Source organism: Panthera tigris, chromosome A3, assembly GCF_018350195.1.
Source record: "Panthera tigris isolate Pti1 chromosome A3, P.tigris_Pti1_mat1.1, whole genome shotgun sequence".
NCBI lineage: Eukaryota > Metazoa > Chordata > Mammalia > Carnivora > Felidae > Panthera > Panthera tigris.
In genome coordinates, this window is record NC_056662.1 from 100,927,487 (window position 1) to 100,949,578 (window position 22,092).

Here is a 22,092-nt window from a genome sequence, read left to right on the forward strand (position 1 = left end):
CAAAGGGCTCTGGGTGAGGACTCGGGAGACTCTGTTCTGGCTACGCTGAGGACTTGCCAGGAGCCGCTGGCCCAGCCCCTAAACCCCACATGCCTGCTTTCCTGCTGGTGGCCAGCAAAGGCACACGCAGAATGAAAATGGAAGAAGGCTTGATTCTATCATAAAAGAAGTGTGCAAATCCTCAGACAGCTCGGTACAAGGGAGTAGACAAAACCCTGACTAGAAACCGTAATGCCTGTGTTTGGTTCCCGGGCACCTAGGTCCAGCACCTGTCTGGGACCTGAGCGTCACCAGGAGAGGGCACCGATGACAGCCGCCACGGCCAGCTCTCAGGGCTGTGAGGGAGGGAGGGTCCGCAGCTGGGACTGAGCGGCGTGCTGGGAGGATCTCAACAGGATCCCTCTCTGGGGTGAAGAGGCAAGAGGTAAGGGGACAACTAGGCCGGCCAAGAGACGAAGAAGCAAGAGGGCGGCGGGCTGGCCAGGGGCCAAGCGGAACCCAGGAAGGACGGTGATGCTCGAGCCGCAGCGTGAAGCGCAGAGGGTTGAGGAGACACACAGATGCCCGTGATGCGCTTTTCCAGCTTACAGATGGCCCCGAACTTTGTGGGGCAGACATTATTTGCATGCAAAACGGAAGTAATCCTGCATTTTGGCCCCTGAAAGTTGTGCCTGGCTGGCCGGCGCCTCATCCGCCCAGCATGCCATGCGCCTCCCCCTGGAACGTGCCGGACGGACATCCTGTGCCGCCAGCACAGCCGGCGTCTCCCAGGCCCGGGTCTCTGCGACGGCTCCCTTCAGGGCGGGGTCCTCTTTCTGTTCCCAGTCCCTGGCACAGGGTAGGCCCCGAGCAGACGTCTCCTAGTTATGAGTCCAGTGATTTCTGAAAAAGACTAGGTTTTGTCAAGTCTTTGGGAAAGAAGAGAGAAAACACCGTTTGAAAAAGGTTAGAGAAAGTTTTCTTTCTTTTTTTTTTAACATTTATTTATTTTTGAGACAGAGAGAGACAGAGCATGAACGGGGCAGGGGCAGAGAGAGAGGGAGACACAGAATGGGAAGCAGGCTCCAGGCTCTGAGCCATCAGCCCAGAGCCCGACGTGGGGCTCGAACTCACGGACCGCGAGATCGTGACCTGAGACGAAGTCGGACGCTCAACCGACTGAGCCACACAGGCGCCCCCTAGAGAAAGTTTTCTTGAGAGTAGGGTTATGACCCTTCCTAGACCTAAGATCCTGTTTTATAAATTTGCAAAACTACCATTGGGAGCCAATTCCCCCCAAGAAGAGCCAACTGTAAATAAGTCTTTAAAGTTTTATTAAATCATTTAGACTTGAAAGAAGTCACAATACTTAACACACTTAAGTGCGTTCTGTACACCACCAACCCAAATGGATTGAGTTCAGAATTTTTATAAATAAAAAATAAACATATTTACAGTGAAAAATAAAAACATGTTAGCTAGTTAGATGATGAAACTGTTATCTATAATCAGTTTGGGGAAAGTACCAGCCTACAGGATTACACATAAAACATTTAAGATTTCATTAGGTTTAAAAAGTCCATCATTGAAGAAGTTAGTCGTCACATACGATTCATGTCTCACTACAGCTTTTTCCTTCCCCAAACCAGAACTTGTGGCCAATTTACACAAAAAGCTTCATTTTCCCTTTATTGGAGGTAAAAGTACAAAAAGCTCTTTAAACTCTCCCTAGAACCATCTAAGGAATAAAGCTATTCAATACTACAAATGTCACTATAAAACTAGCTATGGACATAAACCATTATTATACAATTTGTGCCACTTGTCCTCCAAAATAGTGCAGATTCTCCATCCACCCACCAGGTCAAAAACGGAGTCAGCTTTTTTGGAAATTAGTTTCAAAATCACCACTGTGTCTCTAGAAAGCATATTTCTAGAACAATATAATTACCACATGTAGGAACTGTCATTCTTCTGAACTATAAAAATATTTCCCTTTAATTCTCTCTTTATATTTTAGGGATTGCTTCTACCCCCCCCCCCCCCCAGCCCCCAGACAAAGATGAGGGCTATAAAGCTTGGCCAGCCAGTTTCAAGAGACCCACGAAGAACAAGGACCACACGTGATTTAGTGAGAGCCCTCTTCTGGAGTATAGCAGTATAGAGTTGGCTCAAATTAGGTTATGCCCCCAAATCCAGTTTAAATATGACGTAGAAAGAGTAGTCCAAAATAAGACTGAGCGAAGAACAAAATTTTCAAGTTCACAATTTCGGAAAGCCACATTCCTAAGAGGCCATTCTGTGTCACCTGTTAGGGGTGTGAACATAAGTTAAGGCTAATTGCTTGGCAAAGGGCTCCAGGAGCTGCTGCAGTGTCTTGAATGTTTTGTTCCTGATGAACTCATGGAGCGAGACCTCTGTCTGAGTACAGTTTTTCCTAGAAATTCCAAGTCTTCAAATACAGCATTTTCAATAATGTTGGTAGCTTCAGGCCGTTCCATGGGGGATGGAGAGAGCATGTCTTGAACCATCACATACTGAAATATAAAAATTGTCTTGTAACGAAGGGCCAGGTTTAGACCGTGAAATAGTCTGCTAAATCAGGAATCAGAAAATTTTTTCTGTAAATATATTTAGTTTGTGGGCTAGATTCTGACACAACTTCTCAACTTTGCCAGGAAAGTACAAAAGCAGCCACAGATCTTAAGTAAATAAATGGGCATGGCTGTGGCCCAATAAAACTTTATTATAAAATTAGACAGAAAGCTGCATTTGGCCTGTGGGACATAGGTTGCTAATCCCTGGTCCAAATAAACACGGACCATTTCATGGTAATTGAATTGATTGTTTTCTAACATATAATAAAGGGTCTTAAATCATATCCTTGAAACACAGACATAACCTGTCTTTAAAAATAATTCTATCTTGGGGCATCTGGGTGGCTCAGTTGGTTAAGTGACTGACTTCAGTTCAGGTCATGATCTCGTGGTTCATGAGTTCAAGCCCCGCATCGGGCTCCGTGCTGACAGCTTGGAGCCTGGAGCCTGCTTCAGATCCTGTGTCTCCCTTGTTCACTGCCCCTCCCCTGCTCATGCTCTCTCTCTCTCTCTCTCTCTCTCTCTCAAATAAACATTAAAAAAAAAAAAAATTCCATCTAGGGGTGCCTGGGTGGCTTAGTCAGTTAAGCGACCAACTGCTGATTCCAGCTCAGGTCATGATGTCGGGTTTTGTGAGACTGAGCCCCACACTGAGCTCCATGCTTACAGCTCCGTGCTGATAGCACAGAGCCTGCTTGGGATTCTCTCTCCCTCTCCCTTGCTCATGCTCACTCCCTTTCTCAAGCTAAACATTACAAAAATAATTCCATCTTATAACTGCATATGAATGTACAATTATCTCAATAAAAATTTCAATTAAAAACAATCACACCAGAGGGGCACCTGGGTGGCTCAGTCCGTTGAGCATCCGACTTCGGCTCGGGTCATGATCTCGTGGTTCGTGAGTTGGAGCCCCGCGTCGGGCTCTGTGCTGACAGCTTGGAGCCTGGAGCCTGCTTTGGATTTTGTGTCTCCCTCTCTCTCTCTGCCCCAACCCACTCACATTCTGTCTCTGTCTCTCTCAAAAATAAATAAAACATTAAAAAAAAATTTAAAAAAATCACACCAGAGATCAGTACCTAACCCCTTTTCTTGATTTTTTTGAGCTCCCTTAATGTGATATAAAATATATATATATAAAATATATATATATATATTTTATAACACTTGTTAGTGTGGGTCCTTTTCTTTTTCTTTTTTTCCTAAAGTTTATTTATTTTGAGAGAGAGAGAAAGTGAGCGAGCAGGGGAGGCAGAGAGGGAGGGAAAGAGAGAGAATCCCAAGCAGGCTCTGCACTGTCAGTACAGAGCCCGATGCAGGGTTGGAACTCATGAACCGGGAGATCATGACCCAAGCTGAAACCAAGAGTTAGATGCTTAACCGACAGAGTCACCCAGGTGTCCCAATGTAACATGTATTTTTCCAGGTGCCCCAATGTAATATATATTCTTATAAGCCACCTTGGAAATTGAATCATCAACTTTGAAAAATATATAACAAAGTAATTTTTAGTAAAATATATTTCATTTTAGCTTAGTGTATCTTATATTATAAAGATCATTTTTTTTAAGTTTATTTTGAGAGAGAGAGAGAGCGGGAGAGAGCACACGAGCAGGAAGGGGCAGAGAGAGAGGGAGTGACAATCCCAAGCAGGCTCCACATTGCCAGCAGAGAGTATGACCTGGGGCTTGATCCCACAAATTATGAGATCACTACTTAAGCCGAAATCAAGAGGCAGTCAGTTGCTTAACTGATGGAGCCACCCAGACACCCCTATAAAGGTCATTTTTAAAAATTTACTTACTGGGGCACCTGGGTGGCTCAGTCGGTTAAGCGTCCGACTCGGCTCAGGTCATGATCTCACGGTTTGTGAGTCTGAGCGCATATCCAGCTCTGTGCTGACAGCTCGGAGCCTGGAGTCTGCTTCGGATTCTGTGTCTCCCTTTCTCTCTCTTCCTCCCCTGCTCACACTCTCTTTCTCTCTCAAAAAATAGAGATTAAAAAAAAAATTTTTTTTTTAATTTACTTATTATTTATGAGAGAGAGAGAGCACAAGTGAGTGAAGGGCAGAGAGAGAGGGAGAGAGAGTGTGGAGCCCAGAGTGGGGCTCGAGTTCACCCGAGAGGGGCTTGAACTCACAGACGTCGAGATCATGCCCTGAGCCAAAGTGGAACACTCAACTAAGCCACCCAGGCACCCCTATAAAGATAATTTTTTAATGCAGTTCTTCACTGACAGATAAATTTGGACTTTTTTCTAATTTGATAATTAACACCCAGTCTGATTTACTTCAGTTTAATTATTTAAGAAAATTCAAGATTTATAAAATGATGTGTGTGTGGACCAAATATATTATGAAATACAAATAACAAAAGTAGCAAAAACAAACTTCAAAGGTTCATTACATACAATTTCTTCCATCAAGACCAGCTTAATTTTCCCTCCCACTCTGCTGAACCATTTTACAGTGTTGCTCTGAGTGCTTTCACTCCAACACACATAATCAATGGAAATTAGTGACCCCCCCCGGCCCCCCCGCTGCCCTGCTTTTTAAAGAAATCAGCCAGTTTTTAAGGTCCCTCCCAAATTCACTGAAATAAAGAGATTAATGGCACGGTCCCAGGAGCAGCTCTATGCCCGTGAGTGAGCTAGGAGTTCAGCCTTACTCAAGCCAAAGGACACACAGGATGTACACATAGGACATCACCCAGCAGGGAACACAGAACACGGGGCTGAGGGCCCCACCAAGGACCCCAGACCCAAGTTCAGTCTGTGATTTTAACAAGTTGTGTATGCTTGGGATCAGGTCCCTTTCTTCTCTAGACCTCTGGCTTCCTCATCTGTAAAATGGGAAACTGATGAATTAATGGCTCAAGACCCTTTAAGTTCTGAATTTGATTCACAAGAAAATAAAAGATTAGAATTATACAAACCTCACGAGGATATTTCTGAGTAAACAGTGATGGAAATTTGAGATTTCTTACATCAGTTAAGATCTATAAAGAAAGAAAAGTGTTACTGGTTTTTAAGTCGGTTTTGACATATGGATTTATTTGTTTAAACGTATTTTTTGATACTCTTACAGAGTGACTAAGAAGAAAATTGAGTATTAAACAGACAGAAAATTTATCAATAGCTTTTCCCGACCTGACAATCTACAAAGAAGTGCTTCCAGAGCACAGATCTTACATGCCATCAAATCATCAAAATCTAGAAAATAATTCAGATATAATTATGCTTGAATTGTACATATTATACTGACACCTCGATTTTTTTTTTCTTTTTTCAACGTTTTTTTTTTTTTTTTTTAATTTATTTTTGGGACAGAGAGAGACAGAGCATGAACGGGGGAGGGGCAGAGAGAGAGGGAGACACAGAATCAGAAACAGGCTCCAGGCTCTGAGCCATCAGCCCAGAGCCCGACACGGGGCTTGAACTCACGGACCGCGAGATCGTGACCTGGCTGAAGTCGGACGCTTAACCGACTGCGCCACCCAGGCGCCCCTGACACCTCGATTTTAACTGAAAACACATTGATTTGTGTAAAAAAAACCCTCAATCATCCATGAATAAATATTTGTGACCTTACGTGGGTAACTTTTTCTATTTGTATCTAGCCTTTGTATTTGATATGAAAGAGTACATTCTTTCTTCCTCTCTCTCTCTCTTTTTTTTTAGTTATCTCTATCCCCAACGTGGAGCTCAACCTCATGACTTTTGAGATCAAGAGTTTCATGCTCTGCTGACTGAGCCAGCCAGGTACCCCTGTTTTTCTTATTTTTTTTTTTTTTTTGAGTGAAAACAAAACAAAACAAACAAATAAACAGTTAATTGTGCTAAATCCTGAGTATAAAACGAAGCTTTTCAAAGTTCATTGGGAAATTTTCATACATGTTATCACTCTCTTTATGTTCCAGAGAAAGACATAGTAGAGAACAAAACTTTTAAAATAAGATTCTCAGATTTAAGAGAAGATAGTGAATCCACGTAAAAAGAATGGAATGTTCTAAAAAGGAACAATCTTGGACATTAAAAATTGGATTGTCAAAATAAAAACTTAGGAAATTGGAATAACGAGTTAAGGAACTCTTACAAAAGAACCATACAAACAAATGGGAAATAGGAGGGAAAAAATTAGCCAATTATAGGATTAAGTCAGGAGTTATAGAAAAACAAGTGGAGAAGAATTTCTAAAGAACTAGCACAAGAAATTTTCTAGAACTGAAGGAGTCACATCTTCTAACTGAAAGGACCTACCGGTGTTAAGTACATTAAGTGAGGGGAAAAGAGATCCATGAAAGGACTGAATTTCGTAAGAGCTTCCAGAAAGGAAAACAAAACGGTTCCAAAGATTCCACATAAAAGAATCAGGTATCAGAGAGGCACCAGCTCTGCAGCACTGGAAACTGTAAGGCGGAGTCAATGCCCTCAAGGTTCTGAGGAAAATTATTTCCAATCCAGGATTAGAAGCTGGCCAATTCATCAATTACATTTAAAGATGGGAAAAATATTTTTTAGAAACGTGGAGACTCTAAAATTTCTCTCTCATACACTCTTTTTGAGGAATTGGCTGCAGAATGTGCTCTAGCAAAATAAGGGAGTAGTGCAAAGAAGAGGGGAAACGTGGAATCTGGGAGACAGGGAGGGACCCAGGCGGGGAAGGGCAAGTGTGCCCTGGGTGACACCTTATAGAAAGTCCAGGGGGTATTCAGTTCAGATGGGAGGACAAAAGCTTTGAGAAGAAAGACTCCAAGAAAAGGCAAACAAAACAAAACAAAACCCCCAAAACCAGACAGATAAGCTATACTGAGCACTGAGAAAATACTGTGTGATAGATATACAAAATACTGTGTGCAGATTTTGAACACGTTAAAAATGACAATAAAGGTTCACAGAAAACGAAACAATTGAGAAAAGGCCATTCTGGGGGGAAAAAGTATCAGAAAGAAAACAAAGAGTATGTTATTTGGTGTAGCCCATAGAACAATTTTTCACGGTCAAGATAAATTCTGGCTTCATTTAACTCATTTTTTTTACATAACTACATTTTAAAAATATTTCTTATCGAAATAAAATGTAGTTTTAACCGCTTAAAAGTGCATTCGGTGGTTCTTATTCTGTCCACAATGTTGTACAACTATCACCACTATCTAATTGGAGAACGTTTTCATCACCCCAAAAAGCAGCCCATTAAACAGCCCCTCTCCATCCCCATCCACCCCCAGGTCCTGACAACTACGGATATGCTTTGTCTCTATAGATTTACATATTCGAGATATTTCACATCAGTGGAATCCTACAACAGGTGGCCTTTTGTGTCTGGCTTTTCACTCAGTGTCATCGGTGTTGTAGCATTTGTGTTTCATTTCCTTTCGTGGCTGAATAACATTCCATGGCACAGGCACACCACATCATTTTGTTTTTCATCAGCTGACTCACATTTGGGTTGTCTCTCCTTTTTGGCTACTATGAAGATGCTACTGTGAACACTTGCATACAAGTCTGTCTGTGGACCTATGTTTTCATTGCTTTTGGGGAAATACCTAGTGTGGGACTGTTGAGTCACGTGTAACTCTATGCTTAATTTTCTGAGTAACTGACAAACTGCTTTCCCCAGTGGCTGTACCATTTTTCATTCCTACCAGCAAAAGTATGGGACTTCTAATTTCTCTATATCCTTTCTAACATTTGTTATTTTGTTTTGTTTTGTTTATTACAGTTGTCATAGATGGTGTGAAGTAGTATCTCATTGTGATTTTGATTTGTCCTTGTTTGTTGCATTTGATTTGTATTAACTTGTATTATTTGTATCCCTTCTTTGGCGAAATGTCTATTCGAGTCCTTTGCTCATTTTTTAATTAAGTTGTCTTTTTGTTCTTGAGTTGTAATAGTTCTTTGTATATTCTGAACACTAGACCTTATCAGATCTATGGTTCACAAATATTTTCTCCCATTCTGTAGGGGATTTTCACTTTCTTGACAGAGTTCTTTGATATACTTGTAACAACATAAATTTTGATGCCGTATGATTCTGATTCTTTACATATGTTGGACCTGTTTCATATCTTTCTAGAAGTTTTTAGAGTGTTCTGAAATTTAGTCATTCCGGTTTTTTAATTTTCTTCTTTTTTTCCCATTTGTTATGCAGAGTACTTGGTAAGTCCTTTTGGTTAGAAAATATGAGCCCTTTGATACTATGTGAGAACTATATCCTCTTCTACCATGGACAGGAGTCAATAAATAAGATCTAAAACTGATATAGAAATGGTGATAAGAACAAACTTTAGAAATACGGAGGTAAGTACTGGGGATAGCAGTTAGAAAAGTTGAGGGTGACCACTTATGGACAATGGGGAAAAATGTGACAATGGCCTCCTTTTAAAAGACTTTCAGTAGTTGGGGCACCTGGTGGCTCAGCTGGTTAAGCATCTGACTCTTGATTTCAGGTCAGGTCATGATCCCAGGGTCGTGGGATGGAGCCCCTCGTAGGGCTCCGCGCTGAGCGTGGAGACTGCTTGGGATTTTCTCTCCCTCTTTCTCTCTCTCTCTCTCCCTCTCTCACTGCCCCTCCCCCACTCGTGCTTGCCTGCTCTCAATCTAAAGCTTAAAAAAATTTTAAAGACTTTCAGTAGTCTTTCTTAAAAGCCATGGTCATGGCTTATTTTCAGAGAAAAAAAAACATTAATTATGCTTAATTTGCCAGTTTTTAAGTGTATGAGTATGTGGCCACTTGCCCTCAGAAAAACTCTTTTCTGACCAAAGACCACCGTCACTCCCTCTCCGCCCCCATTACTCACGGTCCCCCTAGCTTTGCACTTATTACAAATTGACTGAGTGTAGGATATTGTTAATGATGAATTTAAGCAACAAGGACTAATCAAATAATTTTTGAAAACTGAGCTTTAAATGGAAGTAAACAGTCTACAAATCATCCCTGTAAAGCTCATGTGACCTTTTCCACTTACAGTCAACTAGTCTGATGGTATCCAGAATAAGTTACTCTCCTTTTAAAATCCTTTCTTTTGTAAACTTGAGTATTTTCTTTTTGCATCTTTTCTGAGTAGGGGGAACTTACCCGGACTCTCTCCATCTGAGTGCCGAATGGGTACAGCAGTTCAAACAGAATGAGGCCTAAAGAAAAGATGTCCACTTTATGAGAGTAGTTGCTTCCATGAATCTGAAATCCCATATAAAGAAGAAATATTAGAAAAAAATTAACAGAGGTCGTACAAAATTAATATAGCCTTAGTGAATCCCAAAGTTGACCTAGTCACTTCTTGGTTTAAATGTAATCGTATGGGTAAAAACGTCAGCAAAGAGTTAATAATCACTCCCAGCCTCTTTTCTTCAACTCACCACAGCAAGAGTAATTAAACTACTCAGCATTACAGAAGGAAAGCCCAGGTACAGCTCTGAGATATGCATCAGTAAAATAGGCCCCGAAGAAACCTGGAGCCTTGCGGTGCTAAAAAAGTTGGTGGGAGCCAGTAAGAGCTGCTCAACTACCCTCGAGGTGAAGATTTTCAAAGCCAACACTATCTAAAGCAGATCTCTCATTTCTAATCATCTTAGACCTCACCCATTTTTATGAGAAAATCTTCATTACTCCAAACCACTAATCAACTGTGGTTAGCCCTCATTATGGTACTTAATTGTGGACTACTTTGCATTCTTAGTTGTGTTTTACATGCGTATATTTCTTATTGTTCACGACTAGATTATAAAGTCCTGGAGGGAAGGAAACTGCCGCTTTTGTGTGCTTTTGTGTTCTCACCATCAGGCACTGGGCTAAGTATAGAGAAGGCCCTCAATAAAAACTTATTTGTTAAAATGAACAGACGAATTACAGCCCAACTGCTCTATAAAACAAAGCCTCATTCAAATTAAAAGTGACCTCCCCGGACTTAGAAGAACCCTTTTATGTGTGAAAATTACTCTAGGCAGAGAACTTCACGTTTGGCAAACATTAGAGAAGGGCGTTACTCTGAAAGCACTCCATGGTGGCATTTTTAATTTTTTTTTATTTTTTAACGTTTTTTATTTATTTTTGAGACAGAGAGAGACAGAGCATGAACGGGGGAGGGGCAGAGAGAGAGGGAGACACAGAATGGGAAGCAGGCTCCAGGCTCCGAGCCATCAGCCCAGAGCCCGACGCGGGGCTCGAACCCACGGACCGCGAGATCGTGACCTGAGCTGAAGTCGGACGCTTAACCGACTGAGCCACCCAGGCGCCCCCATGGTGGCATTTCTTAATGGGGGACTCGAAGCCCTCTCCCACCTCCTAAGTGGCAGCTGACACCAGCCTCCCAGGCTCCTTCTACCAGCCAGCCTGCCTCTGTGTGTAAAGAGTATCAGCTCAGGAGAGTGTCAGTGCCAACATTGGTGACATTACCTTTCCCTCTTCCCTTCCCTCTTATCTTTGGGGGTTGGGAAGTATTCCAAACTCCCCAAACTCTTCAAAAACAGAGCTTATAGGGCTACAGTGAAAAGGACATCCTCACACACTATTTGGAAAATAACACACCTTCATGAAAAGCAACTTGCAGTAAACACTGACTTCCATTTAATAGTCCTATTTTATTTCATCCACCCAAAGGTAAGAGGAAATGGGGAGATTTGTACGCAGGGATAGTTATTTAAGTAATACTCCTAATAGCAAAACTTGTAAGTAAGTAACTAAAATGCCCAAAACGAACATTGAATAAATTGCTTCACAGAGAGAATACTATATACCCAAAGCTATTTTCTAAAAACATTCAATAATGTGGGAAATGCTTAATTTTAATATTTTATTCAAAATCTTATGGACTAGAATCCCAAGTTTCTTTTCCAAAATAAAGTATGTATAAATACATGTTGTAAAGGGTGTATACATATACAGAAAAAAGAAATAAGAACCACTGTTAATGTTTTAGAGATTTTTTTAGTAAGTGATTTTAAATTTTTCTTTATACATTCCTATATTTCCTACATACAGAATAGATCGATATAAAAGGAGGGGGAAAAAGTACGATTACGTACATTTAAAAAACAATGTAGCTTCGTGATCTCTACAAAAAGTGATCATACAAAGTGATCTCTACAAAATATCTAAAAATTAAGGAATTAAGTGTAAAATCTCAAGAGGGGGAGAATATAATATAAATATACCCTTTGAGAGTTTAAGTTGATTGTTTTATCACTGTGCAATATTAGAACTTGGACCATATTTCTTGGTAATTACAACCAAGAAAAAAGTAGCTGGTCTCTGCTCACTTATTTTCTCCTAGAAGGGCAAAAAAAATTGAAAGCTTTGATAAAATACATTTTAAAACAATTTCTTAACACAGCTTCTGAAACTTGGTTAAGACAATTCATACAAAGTATTCTGAGAGACTTTTAAAGGGACATTTTTTGTTTTTAAATTTTTTTGGTAACATTTATTTTCTGAGAGACAGAGCATGAGCAGGGGAGGGGCAGAGAGAGGGAGACACAGAATCCGAAGCAGGTTCCAGGCTCTGAGCTGTCAGCACAGAGCCCGACGCGGGGCTAAAACCCACAAACTGTGAGATCATGACCTGAGCCCAAGTCAGTTAACTGTTTTTTGTTTTTTGTTTTTATATATATATAAAGGGACATTTTAGGAGCACCTGGGTGGTTCCGTGGGTTAAGCGTCTGACTCTTGTTTGGCTCAGGTCATGATCTTGCAGTTTGTGAGTTTGAGCCCCACACGGGGCTCTGTACTGACAGTGTGGAGCCTGCTTGGGATTCTCTTTCCTGCTCCCTCTCTCTGCCCCTCCCCTGCTCTCTCTCACTCTCTCTCACAATAAGTAAATGAACATGTTTAAAAAAAAATAAAGGGACATTTTATAAAGTGACAGTGTCTATATTGAAGAGTGTATAATATAGAATAACAACAAGGTAATTGTTAAGAGAATTAAGACTATTTTTAACTACCATATTTTCACTGCAGTGTCAATGGCAAAATTTCTCCGGCTATCCTTGATTTCTAGTATCTTCAACAACAACAAATATGGTATCATTTATGGTTGATCTCTTCCTTTCTTAGATGGCAACCCTTTCCTCCAGCAAACACACACCCACATGTGCGCACGTGAGCACACACATCAGCCGCAAGCCACAATCCAGTCACAGCACAGCAGCGTGGGCTTAGCTGAGTCCATCTAGTGTCTATGTTTCCACTGACATTCACACTCACTCATTCTATTATGGTTGTAGGTGTCCGGGATAAAGTAAAACAAGAGAAAAATTAGGTCTCTCTTCTGATAGCTCGTATTTTAGAGGGGAGGAAAAAATTTCAGAGAGTTAGAAATGCTGTGAGAAGCATAAACAGTACAATGGGATAGATCCTGACAAGGAGTGGAGGGACAGTCATCTATTTCAAAGGGTGTCTGGGGGCAGGGGTGGAATGGGATATTGCACAACAGTTAAATAAAGTCTTCCTTCTCAAAGGCAATTCCTATGACTGGTCTCTGATACAACCTTCCAAAGATCATCTAATCCACAGATTCTCAAAGTTTGGCTACGGATCCCTGAGGATCCCAACATCCTTTCAGGAGGCCTGCAAGGTCAGGACTACTTCCATACTCCTACTAAGGCATGATTTGTCTCCTCTCTATGTTGACATTTGCACTGTGGGAAGCTTAGCGTGAATCAAGGCAGCCACACCGAGCTGTACCAGTGGTAATGATATTCTTCGGTGCCACATACAGTTAAACAACAACAAAAAAGGCAGTTTCCCTTAGAATGTCTTTGCTGAAGCAGTAAAAATCCTTAATTTTATTACATCTTGACCCTTAGGTACCTATCTTTATAATGGTCTGCATGACAAAATGGGAAATATTCATAAAGCATTTCTGCTCCACACCCAGGCCTAGTGGTTGTCTCAAGAGAAAGCGACTGTGCAGTTGTTGGAGTTATAATATAAACTGGTTCCTTTTCACCTGCCTCCTTAGCACAGCAGGCAGCGCGTCAGCCTCATAAACTGGTTGCTTTTCCCATTTTTTCACCATTTTGACTTGAAGCAACAACTGGTCGACAAACTATGGTTATTCCAACTTGGTTACCTGACAGGCATTTTCTTTCTTTTTTTTTTAATTAAAAAAAAAATGTTTATTTTTGAGAGAGAGAGACAGAGTGAGAGTGGGGGAGGAGCAGAGAGAGAAGGAGACACAGAATCCAAAGCAGGCTCCAGGCTCTGAGCTGTCAGCACAGAGCCCGACACGGGGCTCGAACTCACAAATGGTGAGATCATGACGTGAGCTGAAGTCTGATGCTTAACCGGCTGAGCCACCCAGACGCCCGAGACATTTTCTTACAGGTGAACAGAGTGAGATTGGCACTTCAAGGAAAACTGACAGTGTTTGTGGCTAATGATAAAAACTGAGCTTTGACATGAAATCAGAGTTTGGGAAAATTCATATTCACCATGGGGGCTTCTTAATGTCTAAAGCCTTTTCTAGTGAGACTGGTAGAGATATTAATCCAAGTGATTTTTTAAAATACTAGATAATGACTTGTGACAACTTTTGGAAAAGTTGCATAACTTAGGGAACCGACAGTTTTCAAGTTACCAACACACAATGTGACAAAATCATGCAACAGCGAAAGATCCTTTCAAAGTACAAAAAGGACCAAGGATGTTACAGTAACAGAATACAAACGTTTAGTGACACGGTTTTAGACTCCACAGGGCAGATGACTTTTAAGAAACTATTATTTACTAAGTTTTGATGCACTACCAAAGACAAACCCTCACAATTACCTGAAAATGCTATTAAATACTCCTCCCTTTCCAACTATGTATCCGTGTGAGGTCTGATTTTCATTTCCTTCAGCCAAAATAACACAGTGCAACAGATTAAATGCAAAAGCAGATGTGAGAATCTGGCTGTTTTATGTCCGATAAGATTTGCAAAAAATGTACACAAATGCCACTCTTCTTGCTAACTTGTTTTTGTTTTGGAAAATACTTATTTCTCACAGAAATGTCTTTGAGATGCGATGGGTTCAATATTGCTATTTTTAGCTAGTAAGATTTTTATGAATTTCTCAATATTAACCTCTAACTTGGCAAATATTGATAGGTAAGATCCCATAAGAAAAACTCTTGGGTTCTCAATCGCGTTTACAAGTATAAACAGGTATTGAGACCACAAAGTCCTAGATCGGCTGTCGCAGAAGCATCTGTAAGCCCGTGAGTATGGTTAGCCTGGTGGTGGCTGTGCATGCTTCTCTGATGCTCTCGGGATGCCCTGCTCCCACTACTCTTCTAGGCCCTGCCCGTTCTCAGTGCGTGTCCTTGGGAGACTAAGCATACCACAAGGCAACACATCCTAGCCCATCTACCACTAGTTCCTGCCCTGGTACATTCTAGAAGTTGCTTGTGAATTACTGGAATGAGCAGCCCAGTACAGTACTCTGGCTCTGGCTGGCTCTGAAACCAGTTTCTACATAGTTTACACAAGACGAACTGGAGTTACGTTTGGGAGAGGGGCATTCCAAGTCTTTTTCTAAATTTCTGGTTACTGTCAGGTTTTGGTGCAGGGGTGAGTGTGTTTTATGCGCTGTATTTTTCTTAATTCATCCCCAACTCAGGTTGTAGAAATGGCACCCTAGCTGTGCTGTCTGTGAATACTACTACCAGTTTCCATGATTTTCAGATTTTATTGTATTGGGTATTTTAAGGAGAATGTGGATGGAGATTCCTGGGGCTCATCTAGTTTGTGGCCATTCTAACTGAAAATCCATTTTCAATTCGGAAAGAAAACAAAAAACTTGCCTGCTCTGGGCTCATATACAGTTTGGTCCCTACTTGTCCTGTGTGTCTGGCACACGCTGGCATTGGGGTCAGAACCATCTGCTCTTCCTCATCCTGGTCCATTGCAGTCACTAATCCAAAGTCTCCGACCTTGACCACATCATCCACTGTAAAGAATATGTTGGAAGGCTGGAAAAAATAAGACAGACAAAGGCATGGTGGGTGTATATGGAGAAGAAGAGAAATGAAGAGAATTATTTAAATGACTGTAGAAGATATATACAAGAAACTAGATAGTCTCAAACATGTTTCTCTTTAAAATGGACTAATATAAAAATAAAAGCAATCATCCAATGTTGAGTAAGGAAAAGGGAGGGGTGACAAAGGGAGCTGGCATTGATTGAACATCTATTTAAACTCTTAGAGATTCACATTCTCCAGGACCCAGTCCTCAATCTCAGTATTCTAGACTCTCCTTGGGCAGGCTTTTTATGTTTATGACTTAAGCCATGATAGTTAACAGTAATAATAACAGCAAAGGCATACATAACACTGGTAATGCACCAGTTCTAAAGCAGTTCACCACTACTGGGGTGCCTGGGTGGCTCAGTCAGTTAAGCGTCCGACTTCAGCTCAGGTCATGATCTCACAGTTTGTGAGTTCGAGCCCCGCATTGGGCTCTCTGCTCTCAGTGCAGCGCTCTCTGCTGTCCAGAGCCTGCTTTGGATCCTCTGTCCCCCCTCTCTCTGCCCACCCACCCTGCTCATGCTTTCTCTTTCTCAAAAATAAACAAAAATTAAAAAAAATAAAGCAGTCTACCACTATTAACTCATGTAATACTTACAACCGTATTAGTCCTTTTAGACCCCCATTTTACAGATATGAAAACTGAGGCCCAGAACAATTAAGTAAATTGCCCAAGGTTACCCATCTAGCAAGTGGTGGAGCAGGGATTCAAACCCAGGAAATTCAAGTTCAAGTTTCCCTAAGAAAAAGACTTCTGGTTCACTGCCACATGGCCAGCATTCAGGACAATCATTGCCCTATGGTAGCTCATCACTTCTATTTGATGAATGAATAAAACAGACTGACCTTTGGGTTTGTGTCTGAGAGGGGGAAGTAGGCTACCAAGGAGAATAAGAGCTCTTCACTACTACCTTGTGCTGCCTCTTCTAATAAATACCCTAGGCTCCCATATACTCCCAGACCACTGTCCTGAGTTCTAAACCCTCACATACAACTATTTGTGGGATATATCCAACCAGATTTCTTGTGGGTTCCTCCAACTGCCCGCGTGAAATACATCATCGTTCCTTCAGCACCTGTGCTAACCCTGGCTAACATAAACACTGTCGTAGCCCTTGAAATAAGGAGAAAGGAAGTCATTTAGCTCATGACATTGAATGTCACTGGGCCTCCAATACTGCTAAATAACATTTTACTCCTAAACTGCAAAATACGCTTCTACAGTTTCGACTCTGAAGCAGTAAGTTATTGCACAAAACCCAAAGTCTACAGTAATGGCATCCTGCTCTCCCCGAAATGACCCCATGTGAGAGACAACAATAGACCGTGCTGCCATTTGTTTCATCTTTCTCCCTCCCTGCTTCTTTTCTGGGGTCAGTTGTTATTTACTAAACACTGTAATGGACTTTTTTTTTTTTTTTTTTTTTTTGGTCTTCCAGCATCTCCCCCTGTGCTTCCACCAGAAATATCCTGACTTGCCCTGGGGAACTCCCTTCTTCCCAAGCGTGCAGCAACCCCGTGGTTCGTGTGGAAGTTGTCCTGAGGCTACTACCCCAGAGGTTATATAAGCCAGTCAGCATGGTTCCATCCCCTGGCTAGGAGACTGGGTTAGGGGTGGATATGTGTCCTTGGTTTATCAATTAGAAAGAAACCCAGGGGATTTCTGATCAATATTGGGGGAAAGAGATACTTTTGTTCCCATGCCCTATCCAACGACCCTCAAAGACTTACAACATGAAGCCCTGAGGACTGCTGATACCCATCCTGAGACCGTGAAGGGAGACCATGCCTGAAAATGGAAACACGAAATGGCGATGGGGTAGGGCCAGGTTCTGGCTATACATCTCTTGATCCTAGATCAAGCTTTACCTGAATCTTGGATAGTTCAGTTATATGGCCAATACATTTCCTTTTTGGTTAAATCGGCACAAATGCGTTTTTCCCATAAACAAAAGAATATTAAAAATAAAATGGTATGAGCATACAGAATGTGCCAGACATTGTACTAAGGAACTAACAAGTGAACAAAACAGACATGGAAACCAAAGGATAAATAATACAAGTGTGATGAGAATTTAAAGGAGAAATACCAGGTTCTATGAGGACACACTATACCTGAGGAACTGCGAAAAGCCCAGTGTGAAGCCCCAGCTAGAGAGAAGAGACTAGAAGCCTGGAGAACTGGGGGATGGGGAGCGCCAATGACAAACACTGGGCAAGGAACAAAAGCTGGGGAGTGGAAGGGCCGCAAGGTTTAACATGGCTCAGAGCCTTGGGTCAGAATGAACAGAATGCAGACCTTTTTAAACTGGGAATAAAAATTGTGGGAGTAATTTTTCTGGCACACTGGAAGTCTTTAAAAACAATAGGTCTTTACAAAGGAACAAACTTTTTGATTTCTAGAAAAACTAAGGGGAAATTGGAATTTTTTTGGTGGATAGACAAACGCAGAAAAAACCTTTAGACAACACTGTGGCATTAAACAAATATTCACTAATATCTCATTAACATTATAAAATCGGCAGAAGGATACATCATCAGTGAAAGCACAATTACATTGCCTTTCAACTTGGAATCTTGTGTGTATAGTAAGTGCTGAGTACAAGAAGAATGTGTTTCTAACCAGATGATAAACGTTTACCGTAGTCAAATAGCCAGCACCCTTTGGTTAAGGGGATCTGGCTTCCTGGAAGTTGTCTTCTCCCTTCCAACCAAAAGAAATCATCTCTGAACTTTTCCTACAGTGCAAAATAACTCCTGCTCATCAGTTTGGGCCCACCCTAAAAATCACTGAAGCACAGTGATTATATATACCTCAATAAGGATTACTTTGGAAAACAGGAACTATTCCTAACTCTTATCCCTGTTATTCCAAACTCTTAAAACATATTCAAGGATTAAAAAAACTACTGGTGATTTGAGAAGAAAATAACTTGTCCAAGTAGCTACTTTGGTGCCTGAAACAAAAGTGTGTGGTCACGTGCAACAAAACTGAAAATGCCTGCAATCAATAATTTCAGCTACTTCGTCATCAGGAGAGTATTTATATATTCCCTACACATGTGCTGATGATCGCTATGAGCGTATGGAATACGGCCGAAATTAGCCAGGTAAAAGTTCCATATACTTATTTCAGAGACACACGTTGAAGAAATATTGAGTATTTTAGCAAGAATCTTATATAATTTAGCATATCATATTGCCACAATATTCAATACCGTATATACCAAAAATAGAATCAAAAGTTTTAGAGCTAGAAACAATCATGTGGCTATTTCCTTTCTTTCCCCATCCAGCTTCTCACACCCTTCCCCAAATGGCTAATGCGGAACCTATGTCTGCCCTTCCTTCGTGGGTCCTTTCACCATGCTACTCTGGGGCCCTCTGGAACTTATGTCAGGGTTACCCAAAGCCATAGGAAAAACAGGGTATATCTGCTCAGGGTGGATTGGTCCTTTTCATCAGGAGGACCGGGAATACTTTTTACTGTAAAATGAACATAAGCACATTATAGAGGACAGGGTATGCTCTGCCCGAAGTTTTCAAAACACAAGACTTCTTTTTGCAGAGGTTCCTTCAGGCTATTTCCCCTGACCTCTGCTCCCTTCTCTGATGCCTTTACTCTCCTTTGCCCGAGGGCACTTCAGTTAGAGACCGACAAATATCGAAAGAACTGCTCTCAGTCACGGAATGTCAGACTGAAACCCCTGGGCGGTGTTCCCCGAATACAGACCTTGAGGTCCCTGTGCATGAGCCCTTTACTGTGCAGAAACTCTACCGCCTCTGCGATCTGCAGGAAGATGTGCAGACACACGCTCCTCTCTCTCTCCTCTATGGTGCACCGACTGTTCATCCAGTCTTTGAGGTTTTCCTTTCTGCACAGCTGCATCTGAATGTAAAGATATACCTTCGGTGAACTGGGCTGGAGCTTCTCTGCAGTGTTTTTAGTGAGATCTAAACTCAAAGTGGTCGGTCTTGGAGGAGAAATAGAGAAGGTAGGTTCGGAAGAAGATTTGCTACTGGAATGCTTGAAAGGAGTCAGTTTATTAGCACAATGGTTGCCAATATGCAGGCGGTTAGTTTTGTGCTCTTCTTTCCTGGATGCATTATCGCAGCCAGAATCTTCAAACACTATAGAAGAGGATGTTCGCTCCCTTGACCTTCCATAAAGAGAAGCTTCAGAAGGACAAAGTTCAAAGGAGTGCCCCTCCTCATTGCCGTCCATGGTACCGTCTTCCACATCACACTCTGTAAGGCAACTGTCCTGGAGGTTGTAGGCTGCATCCACTGACTCACTGGTATCTCCGTGGTTCGTTCCTGATAATTCCAGTGGAGAGAACTGGCTCTCAGATGAACTTGTCTGGCCACAGGAAATCCCTACTGAAAAAGACCTCCTTTGTGAAGAAGGAGCTATGATCTCAATATGTTCCTTTGTAGAGAAAGGGTCCATTCTGCATATTTTAACGGATGGTCCATCCACTGGACTAGGAGAGCTGAGTGGCCAGTCTGTGCTAAAAGTGGGAGAGATACAAAGGAAAGAGAGGGAGTATGTGCTGATTAAATTATGTGAACTATACTCTTTATTCTAAAAGCTTCGTCTGTAAGAAAGCCAGTTACCAAATGACAAACAACACACAGATTAAATAAAAACATGCTATATGTGACAAAGAACAGTCATATTCCATCCATTTCTTCTAAGAAATTTAAATTGGAAAGCTTCGTTTTATACTCGAAGCCATTATCTGTTGTGCCAGAGCAGCCAAGGCCTTTATGCAAAACACAAGGCACTGAGGGCCCACCAAAGACAGGATTCCTCAGCGGCCGTGATTCTGAATCCCTCGTCCACACTGGGGCAGCAGCTCCCAGGGCCTTGAGCTGAGGATCACCTCACTGGGTCCTTCCATGGTTTGGCTACTGACTGCGTCTATAACAAGTGCCACCTCAATAAATGGCTTCATGTGGATCTGGGGTTGTGTTTGGCACACGTAGGCTGGGATTTAATCTCAGCTATTTGGTAAACAGTCTGTCTGCAGCCTGCCTCTTCTTCGTTCTCATTTAATCCTTTTTACAAGAGCCTTCTTTCCCAAGATACAGGAATTATCTTCAGTAAGTTTAAGTATTTTTAGCTGCAAATACTTGTAACCTACCTTGAAAAAGAGTTGTGAATTGTTAACTACTGAGAAACTAAACATCTAAAATTAAAAAAAAAAAAAAAAGGAGACAAAAGCAGACAATCTCTCTTGATGAGAAAAGCCACTGTAAATCCCTCAGTGATTTACAATTTGTAGAGCCCTATCTACAAATAATTTCAAAAATTCAGGTTCTAAAAAATAAACTTTTCAATTAACAAGTGGCTAGAGAACGTTCTAAAACATGACAGAGAACAGCAGTTTTTCCTAAAACAAACAAGACGCATCTCTAGTTACAGAAATGATATTTTGTTCACAGAAGGAAAAACTAGCCTAAAACTAGCCTAAAAGAAGTTTTTAAGTCTCTGTCTAACCAAGTTACCTTTCATCTTTCAGCCAGATTTCATCCATTTTTTCTTGCCACTTCTCTGGTGGTGCCTCCAACCAAGCATTGAAATATCTCACAATTCCTGGATGGTCAAGCTTGGCTAAGGCTTTAACTTCTCGCATTACCTTTTCCCGAGCCAATTCCCTGAAATATAGAAAAAAGACAACACTGAAGGTTGCTCTTATCTGAAAAAGTAATCATATCTAATAGTAAAAAATAAGAAAATAAAAATCTCTCTTGAATGTAAAATTAGAAACAGAGGAGTTAGGGGCTCCTGTGTAGCTCGTCAGTTAAAAGTCTGACACTTTATTTCAGCTCAGGTCACAATCCCAGGGTCATGGGATGGAGCTCCATGCTCAGCACGGAGGCTGCTTAAGGATTCTCTCTCTCCGTGTCTCACCCTCTGCCCCTCTACCCCATTCATGCACTCTTTCTCTTAAAAAAAAAAAGAAAAAGAAAAAGAAAGAAAGAAAGAAATGAGTCAGCCTAGTGGCATGATTCTAAAAATCCACGTGCTAGGTTTTGTATTTTAAAAAATCCATGTATTTTATGGGCACCTGGGTGGCTCAGTCGGTTAAGTGTCTGACTTCATCTCAGGTCACGATCTCACAGTTTGTGAGTTCGAGCCCCACGTCGGGCTCTGCGCTGACAGCTCAGAGCTTGGAGGCTGGACCCAGCTTCAGATTCTGTGTCTCCCTCTCTCTCTGCCCCTACCCCTGCTCATGCCCTGTCTTTGTCTCTCAAAAATAAATAAACATTTAAAAAAATTTAAAAAATACATGTTTTTAGGTTTTTTTCTTCTAAAAATAAATGCTACAGACATATCTATTGTCTCTTGGATGACTAAAAATGAATGACTACAGACCGTTAAAGATTAATGTTTAATGCTTGTTAAATCAATAAAAAGAGGAATAGGTGTTAAGTATTCAGAAAAAGGAGCTCAGAATGGCAGCTCAGGAGGATGGAGAACAAACACACTGGTACATACATAAT

The 22,092-nt window shown here is 41.4% G+C and overlaps 1 protein-coding gene across 2 annotated transcripts in view; it reads right to left on the reverse strand.

The window, feature by feature from the left end:
- Positions 1 to 2,011: 2,011 nt before the first annotated feature.
- The window catches only part of EIF2AK3 (eukaryotic translation initiation factor 2 alpha kinase 3), a 67,778-nt gene continuing 47,697 nt past the window's right edge, over positions 2,012 to 22,092 (reverse strand). For both annotated transcript variants that reach the window (XM_042981951.1, XM_015537609.2), the window contains exons 12-17: positions 21,094 to 21,243; positions 19,316 to 20,093; positions 15,358 to 15,525; positions 9,652 to 9,753; positions 5,510 to 5,572; positions 2,012 to 2,516 (exon numbers count right to left, since the gene is read on the reverse strand). In XM_042981951.1, coding sequence (XP_042837885.1) covers positions 2,316 to 2,516; positions 5,510 to 5,572; positions 9,652 to 9,753; positions 15,358 to 15,525; positions 19,316 to 20,093; positions 21,094 to 21,243 — 1,462 coding nt within the window. In that variant the 3' untranslated portion in view covers positions 2,012 to 2,315. The remainder of the gene's footprint in view (positions 2,517 to 5,509; positions 5,573 to 9,651; positions 9,754 to 15,357; positions 15,526 to 19,315; positions 20,094 to 21,093; positions 21,244 to 22,092) is intronic.